The following is a 9057-nucleotide window of genomic DNA, read 5'->3' on the forward strand; positions in this document are numbered from 1 at the left end:
GTTTTGCGCAGTAGGTTCGTAGGTAGTGCTCGAGGTTCTGATTCTGCCGTTCCGTCTGACCGTCTGTTTGCGGGTGGGAGGACGTGCTAAGCCGCCGCTTGCACGCCAGTAGGTAGCAGAAGCTTCGCCAGAAACCACTTGTGAACAAGACTCCTCTATCCCACACGATACCTTCGGGCATTCCGTACTGGGAGAAGACCCTCTCGAGGAACAAGGTCGCTAAGCCCTCGCTGCTAATCGTCTTCGTGGTCGCAATATAGTGTGCGTACTTCGTGAAGCGGTCCACCACAACGAGAACCGTGTCCTTGTTCTTATCCGCCCCCGTTGAGGGCGGTAGGTCCGTGATAAAGTCCATCGAGATCTCTTGCCAGGGGCGATCTGGCGTCGGTAACGATGCGAGGTAGCCGTCTGGTCGGTGTAGTCTGGGCTTCGTCCTCTGGCAGGTGCCACACTCCTTAATGTAACGCTTCACGTCTCTTCTCATGCCTCCCCAATAGTAGTCCTGGCGCAGCCGATCTAGTGTGCGGCGCACTCCCTGATGGCCCGCAGTTAGATCGCCGTGAGTTAGCTGCAGAATCTCTGGGCGTGCCAACTCCGGTACAAACACTTTGACATCGTCATACAATAAGTCTCTCTCGTCAACGCCCTAACTTCCTGGCACTCTGGCCGGACCTTCCTGAGAGTCAGCGGCTTGGTCTCCGCGTACTCGCTGTGCCAAGGCGTCCCCTTGCTGAGCGTTGAGCAGCCAAGTCACTAAGTCCACCTCCTCTGGCGAAGTTGCGGCGACGCTCCTGCGAGTCCCCTGCTCACTAACCGGAGGTGGCAGGTCCTCGCCGGACGCGCGCCGAGGCTGAGCGCCCTGCGGTTCAGCCACTAGTCCTATGTTCCCGTCTTGGGCTCGGCTTCCTAGCTTCGACCCCGCAGCGACCACTCTACCCACACGGAGGAAAACTAGGAAGCGCGACTTCCGCAGCCGAGCGACAATACGAGTGTCGCAGGCCCCTTGAGTGTTCTCCGTTCCTCTTTGAGTCCCTATCGTGCCTGCGACTGTAACACCGTGGCCGAAGGAAGTCAGCGGTGCAGTCACAAGGAATCGCGGAGGCCTCGGATGCTATGGCGTACCGCCATGTCAGCATCAATGATGCGTACCCGATTCATTAGTATTACACCTAACCTCCGGATCTTCCGAGCGCTTTAGGTATAATATACTTACTTCTACCTGTAGAGGGAGAAGTAAGTTTGAGTTTTGTAAATATACTACCTATACCTTCTCTCCCTACCTAATCTATCCTACTATTGTTACAATTTCTCAAACTTCTCAATAAAGATTACCTGGGGAGAGAATGTCAAACTCTTTAGATGGCGAAGGCGAGGAACTCGCTCAAGAGTTCCTCCCTCCCGAAGCTTCCGAAAATTCTATATCTGACGGGCCCGAATCGCCGTTACAACAAGAACCAGTACAGGAACAAGAGCAGGATCTACAGAGTGAACCTGCAGAAGCAGAAGCCCAAGTTCCGGATCATCCGGAATATTTCCCGGATTCCCAAGTACAACCAAATACTCCAGCATTATCTTCTATACCAGACTCAAGTCCAGGGGGTCGATTACAGGATCTCCGAGCACAGCAAGAGCGACTCCAGGAGGAGAATCAGCTACGAAAAGATATTATGAAGCTCAAACAAGAACAGATACGCCTCCGACAAGCCCATGCAACACCACAGTCACAGGGACACTTCAGAGGAGCAGCAAATATCAAAGCTTCAGATAAGGAAGTGAAGATTGCTAATTTCACACAACTTACTCTCTCTTCGTCCTTCAAAGCCCGAGATGATTGGTTACTGGATTTACGACGGGCTTTCCGTGGAGCAAAGACGCGGTATAGCACCGATGAAAACAAGATCCTGAAAGCTCTCGATGAAATGCACCAGACGTGTCGAACCCGCTGGGAAAGGCACGTGGGAGAACAACGAACCGAAGCTGACAAGGAAGCGCTATGGGGAAACTGGCCTGCCTTCGAGGAGTGGACTTTAAGTCTCATAAAAGACGCGGCAAATCGCAAGCCATTATTAATGGCACAGCTTGAGAGTGCCCAGCAACGAGACACACAATCCCCCCGAGAGTTCCATGTCTACCTTGATTCGCTAGAGCAACACTTCGAACAGAAGCCTGAAGTGGACCGGGCTTTCTATTACTTTGTGAAGCTACAGCCTGAATTACGCAATCATATTTATATGCAGGGAAGCAAGTTACCTACTGTCCGCGAAGATATTGTCGCTATCGCTGAACGCGTATGGGACACATTTGCGGCACAAAGGCGGAAGAGACCTGCAGCGCCCACGACTGACGCCCGCGCGCCACCTGCAAAGCGGCAGAAGCCCAACTGGAATACGGGGCGGAGGCCAATCGTACCCGACGCGGGGGGTCCGCGGGCCCCAAGTATAAGTGGTTCCACTAAACCACCCCGCCAAAATGGCAACCCAGTTGTCAAGGGCAAGCCATTGCAGTGCTTTGAGTGCCAGAGTACTGAGCACCTCGCAAACGCATGTCCCAATAAGCCAAGGATAGGCAGGCTGGGAAAAGCCAGCCGACCCAGGAGGGGCCAGCCCGGGTCGGAAGGGCAGGCACACAAGTAAGAACGGCCCGAAGTGTATGGGCCACGGTCACGCTTCATGGGGAACGTGATGAGGAAACGCGAGCTGAGCTCGATACCAATGCCGCTTGCGATATCATCAGTTCCGCCTACGCACGAGAGAAGAAACTCCAACCGTCGCCACTAACATCCCCGCTGTTGCATGATGCAGCATGTCGGGGTTTAGAACATGATGGCGTTTGGATCGTACCTCTCACTAGCACCGATGATCGTGGAACAACCCGTACCTTTACACGACACTGCATAGGAATTCGACGCCCAGGAGCCGCCGATCAGGTATTCCCTGTACTCCTTGGAATGCCGGCACTAGAAGACGAGCGGATACATATTGATTGCCTCCGGAAACAGTGGTGGTTCGAGTACGATTTTCAGCAAATCCCTATAATCCCACAAGGGACGGCAAAGAAGAATCGCCGCCAGGGCGCACGAATTTGCGCAGTTTACCCCGTGGAAGAGACATTACCTCTTCCAGGAGAAGAAGAACAAGAATCTGAAGCTTCTGTGCCACAAAAGGCTGAACAAGTCCCTGTTGAGCTACATGACTTTTTAGACGTGTTCACGCTCGACAAAAAGACTATTCTCCCCCGACATCGAGCTTCAGATCACACTATTGACCTTATTAAAGGCGAATCACCTCCGTTTGGGCCAATATACCCATTGTCGCCTGGGGAGCTTCGAGAACTGAAAGAATACTTGCAAAAAGCTCTTGCAGACGGTATTATTCAGTCTTCGAAAAGTCCTGCAGGCGCCCCAATCCTCTTTGTACCAAAGAAGGACGGAAGTCTACGCCTTTGCGTGGACTATAGGGGCTTGAATAAAGTCACTATAAAGAACCGATATCCGCTGCCACTAATCACAGAGATTATGGATCGAGTGGGGGGTTCTCGGTATTTTTCCAAGATTGATATTAAAGATGCGTATTATCGCATCCGAATCAAAATAGGAGACGAATGGAAAACGGCATTCCGCACGCGGTACGGTCATTACGAATACCGTGTAATGCCTTTCGGTCTCACTAATGCGCCTGCAACATTCCAAGAGTATATCCATAGTGCACTTGGATCTCTATTGGACACTGTATGTATAGCATACTTGGATGACATCTTGATCTTTTCCAAAACCAAGGAAGAACACACGCAGCACCTACGACAGGTGCTCGAAAGGCTCCAGAAGGCTGAGCTCTTCGCCAAACCATCGAAGTGTACCTTCTACAAGGAAGAGGTCGATTTTTTAGGATTCCTAGTTAATACCCAAGGAGTCGCTATGGACCCAAAGCGGGTCGAGACAATTGCAACGTGGAAGGAACCCACGACATACCGAGAAGTTCAAGTCTTTATCGGGTTCTGCAATTTCTATCGCCGGTTTATCTACGGATTTTCTGGGATAGTGCAACCATTGACAGCCTTGCTCAAAGGGAGCAAAGACGGCAAGAAGCCCGGTCAAGTGCATCTCGGGAGTAAGGAAACGACTGCGTTTCGTACTCTCATCGACGCCTTTCAGAAAGCGCCTCTCCTTCAACACTATGACCCCACATGCAAACTTCGGGTTGAAACAGACGCGTCTAAGAAGGCCATGGCAGGGATCCTCTCCCAGCAAGATGCTGAAGGAAAGTGGCATCCAATTGCCTTTTGGTCCCGAGGATTCCGGGGTCCAGAATTGAATTATAGTACTCCCGATCAAGAGATGATGGCTATCGTCGAGTCCTTCAAGCATTGGAGGCACTACATTGAAGGAGCTATACATACAATCGAGGTTCTGAGTGATCACCAGAACTTACAGAGCTTCATGAAGCAACCTAGACTACTAGGACGACAAGCCAGATGGTGTCTGTTCCTTACCCCATATGACTTTGTGATCAAACATCGCACGGGGAAGTCGAATCCTGCGGATGCACCGTCAAGGCGGCCCGAATATAACGGTGAATCGCCTGGGAATGACACGCTCATCCCTCCGTTAGAAGAACGCTTAGTCCAACGCATTGGAATAACGTTTGCACGAGTGCAACAGATTCATGCACAAGATATCCACAGAGATATCTATACTCTTGATCCAGACAAGGGACTGGAAGAGTTAATCTACGAAGCCCAACAGAATTGGGATCGTCACGAGTATAACAATCGGGACAAAGACACCCGACGCTCAACCACGCAGACAGGACTACTGCAAATTAATGGACGAATTTGGATTCCAAATCATCCTAGCCTTACAAAAGAATTAATCCGTCTACACCACGATGATCCTCTTGCGGGACATTTTGGAACTCAAAGAACATTAGTCTTATTAAAGAGGAAATTCTTTTGGAATAAAATGCATAAACAAGTAAAGGAATATATCCAAACTTGTCCGGTTTGTCAAGGTGTCACCCCAAGAAGGCACAAGCCTTACGGGAAACTCCAATCATTACCATGTCCATCAAGACCGTTCCAAGAAATTACTATGGACTTCATTACTGGGTTACCGTCGACACGGGACCGTCACGGTAACGAAACAGATGCAATTTTGGTCGTGGTAGATCGATTTACAAAAATGTGTCACATTTTTCCCGTCACCACAACGATCACAGCACCTGACGTGGCCGAATTAGTTCATAATGAAATTGAATTAAAATACGGTCCACCTGAGGGCATTGTAACAGATAGAGGAACTGTCTTTACTAGTGCCTTCTGGTCTTCGCTGTGTTATACTTCTCATGTACACAGGCGATTATCAACAGCGTTTCACCCACAAACAGATGGCCAGACTGAACGAATGAACCAGACATTGGAACATTACCTTCGCTGTTTCACCACAGATAATCAAAATTCCTGGCCACTCTTGCTAAAACAAGCAGAATTTGCTATGAATAATGCACCGAATACAACTACAAAGCTGTCGCCTCATGAGGCTCTCATGGGATATCATCCACAGTTTCACATGCGCATCGGGGACGACGCACTGGAAGGGGAGGTACCAGACGCAAGACAACGCGTCGAGAAGCTTGCAAAGTTACGGGAACAGCTAAAGCAAAATTGGCAAAAAGCAAATGCACGGCAGGAAAAATATTATAATCAATCTCACCAAGAACTCCAGCTACGACAAGGCAGTCTAGTGGGGTTAGAGACGAAATCCCTCCGACTTAAAGGTGACTTTCGGAAACTTATACCGCGTTTCGTGGGGCCACTTCGAGTTTTGGAGCGCATTGGTACACAGGCATATCGTCTTGCACTCCCCGAAAAGTATCACAGGATACACGACGTGTTCCATATCAGTAGATTGGAACCCTGGACTGCTAGACAGGAACACCTCCAAGGAGAGGCAGCATTATTAATGCCGGACCTCGAAGACGAAGTTGACCAGTGGGAAATTGAATCCATCCAAGCCCACAAGCGGGCAAGTGGACAACTACTGTACTTGGTAAAATGGAAGGGCTGGCCAGCTGAATACAATCAGTGGGTGGACTCAGAAGATGTGCAAGCACCCCGTTGCGTGGAAGAATACCACAGAAAGCGCAAGGGACGCGGGCGTGGAGCGATCCCGGCTCTACCAAAGAGGAGGCGGGGTCGACCACGCAAGAATAGGGGGTAACTGTACTCAGTACGGAGGAACCACACCCACATTTGCAGCACAATCAATCAAGGGACAACAGACACCGCAACGCCAAGTTCATTCCAGAAGCCTACATATGGTATAAAATCAAACAACAGCGCACTGAGGCACACCCGATTAGGTGGGGACCTTGGCGCGATAATGGATGAGTACGCGGCGGAAGCTGCCACTCTCATCACCACGCGCAGCACAAAGGGTATCATTCCTGAGAAGCACCATCCATCTGCGGTGCACGTCTCTGCGTGTCTGCAGCCAGGAAACTCCCAAGGGGTCGTTCTTGCTGAGACGCAAGGTGGTCGCCACAGCGTACGCATCTTCAGCTTCCACACCTGAATGCTGGCTCAAAGGCTGCACACCCCGCTGCAAGGCAGTACGGCGCCTTGACACTTCAGCGTTGTACGTGGGCATCTGCATCGAATGTCAGTCGCGTCACATCTGACCCAACCGACGAACTTACGTCGCGATTGGCCACTTTGCCACCAATCTTGTGTCGGGAACGATGAGCCTTCTCCATCTCATCAAAAGCCAGCAGAACCTCGAAAAACAAGCCAGTGCAAGCACGGCGAGTCTCTTCAGAGAACATGATCTCGTCAGGTGACGCAGCACGAACAATCTCTGCAGCAGCAATGTACGGCTCTCCATCAGAGTTCACCATTGTGCACTGGAGTTGGCGAAAAGAAACCAGGAAGTCATCGCACTCTTGGCGATTGCCCTCCATAAGGTCTGCCGGCTGGGATTGTCAGCGGAGTCCTGACTGAATCGTAGAGGAAGACTCACCTGATCGCAGGTCTTGTGCTTACGGTTGCACGCAACACAGCGTGAACCCAGAGGCACACAATCGATGAAAGGCGCAATGACATCCCATTCCTCTGTGGAAGCCTTGGCAATAAGCTTCAGTGCATGAACCACTGAACGACAGCAAGGCATGCACCACAGGCAAGGTTCCTCATCGCCACTGTAATCATTATCATCAAACTGCTCGTCTGCAGACGCCTCATGTTCCAGCCAATCATCAAAACCAGGCCGCTGTGATGGGAACTGGTCGTCAGCAGGGGGCTGCGCTTCAGACTCGCTCGGCTCAGAAGACGGGGCGAACTCGCCGTCGTAGAGGCTCGAAAACAGCTGACCAAGCTCATCACCCCCAGGGCCTTCATCCATCATTCCTTCATCCCCATCTGAAGCTGGAGGAGCAGTGGAGCCAGCGTTGACCTGGGGAGACGATGGCGCAGCAGTCCGAGCACCCGCGAAAAGCCGCTGGGCAGTAGGCCAAGCTTCACCCTGTCCTGCATGACGAAGATCCCGCTCTGCAGAAAACTCGCTGTCGCGAGACAGGGATTTGCGTCGCCGAGCCATCACCCCAGCGAGCACAGGAGGGCGAGGAAATTGCGTAGCGACACCATCGTGAAGAGGCTGCGCAGGCAGGGTGTCGTCGTCGCAAGTGTCCTGGGACACGGACAAGGCGCGAATGCGACCTTCAGGATCCATGGGAATGAGAGGGCCAGCAGGGAAAATCCTTGCTTGAGGCACAACAGGGAGTTGCGTCTCATTCGTCTCTGAACCAGCAGGTGGTGGTGGTGCATCCTCCATTGACGTGCCAGCGGAAGGGTCGCGTACCCAAGTCGATGGCGCGCCCCGGCGATTGAAAAGGCGACGAGCAGTCGCGTCGGCAGCCAATCCAGCCCCAGCCACAGAACGTCCTGCCTAGGGAGCTTTCATGGACCGAGACTCGAATCGACTGTGACGAGATGCCGAACTGCCAATGCTGCGATGAGAACGAACAGAAGGAGAGGCCCGAGACTGTGCAGGGCCTTTGACAGGAGTCTTGGGAGGCGCCATGGTGAATGAGGTTGTAAAGAAGCAGGAGGTCAAAATCTGACGAAGGCTCTCGAGCATCCAAGATACCGTTGAGGATGCAGGAGTCAAGGGAGAAGCGAGAGTGAATCGTGCCCGCGGCAGTATCGATTCACCCCCGAATCCTGCCCCACTACAAAACTTTTCGAAAATCAGGAGGCGGGGTGGCTGGTTGCCCCGCAACCTTGCAGCTCATTGAATCACCCCGCCACACGATGGATTCACTACAAGCGAGTCCAAGCGTCGAGGACGACGCCTCAGAGGAGAGGGGATAATTGTAACACCGTGGCCGAAGGAAGTCAGCGGTGCAGTCACAAGGAATCACGGAGGCCTCGGATGCTATGGCGTACCGCCATGTCAGCATCAATGATGCGTACCCGATTCATTAGTATTACACCTAACCTCCGGATCTTCCGAGCGCTTTAGGTATAATATACTTACTTCTACCTGTAGAGGGAGAAGTAAGTTTGAGTTTTGTAAATATACTACCTATACCTTCTCTCCCTACCTAATCTATCCTACTATTGTTACAGCGACCTCGCCACGAAAACGTTGCAAAAAAGCAGGTAATCCACTGCTTCTTGCCTGACTTGATTCTCCTTCGTCTCGAAGATCAGCCCTTCGAGACAACGCGTCTGCGGGGTTCACAGCCCCGGGCCTGTATTCGATCCTGAAGTTAAACTCAGATAGCTTGTCTAGAGCTCAGGCCTGTCTGTTAGACAGCCGCGTCTTCTTAGCGAGATAGCTGTGATTCAAGTGGTCTGTGATAATACAAATCTCATAGTTAGCGTAGGCTAAATAATATCTCCATACCTCGAACGACTCTGTGATCGCTAGCATCTCTGAGTCCGGTGTCGGGTAGCGGAGCTCTGGCCCCCTCAACTTCCGTGACATGTACGCAACGGGGTGCCAGCGATCTCGGTGCGACTGCGAGAGAACTGCGCCGATAGCGAAGTCAGATGCGTCTGTTT

The 9057-nt window shown here is 51.7% G+C and overlaps 1 protein-coding gene across 1 annotated transcript; it reads right to left on the reverse strand.

The window, feature by feature from the left end:
• Positions 1–6352: 6352 nt before the first annotated feature.
• On the reverse strand, positions 6353–7822 carry J7T54_001545 (uncharacterized protein; the record flags this gene model as incomplete). The annotated part of the gene is made up of 3 exons (XM_051510671.1): positions 6353–6643; positions 6693–6965; positions 7013–7822. The coding sequence occupies 3 exons, from the start codon at positions 7820–7822 to the stop codon at positions 6353–6355; spliced, it is 1374 nt and encodes a 457-aa protein (XP_051358451.1).
• Positions 7823–9057: the final 1235 nt, after the last annotated feature.

Source organism: Emericellopsis cladophorae (genome assembly GCF_022114955.1).
Source record: "Emericellopsis cladophorae strain MUM 19.33 chromosome Unknown NODE_163_length_9290_cov_162_207207, whole genome shotgun sequence".
Lineage (NCBI taxonomy): Eukaryota > Fungi > Ascomycota > Sordariomycetes > Hypocreales > Bionectriaceae > Emericellopsis > Emericellopsis cladophorae.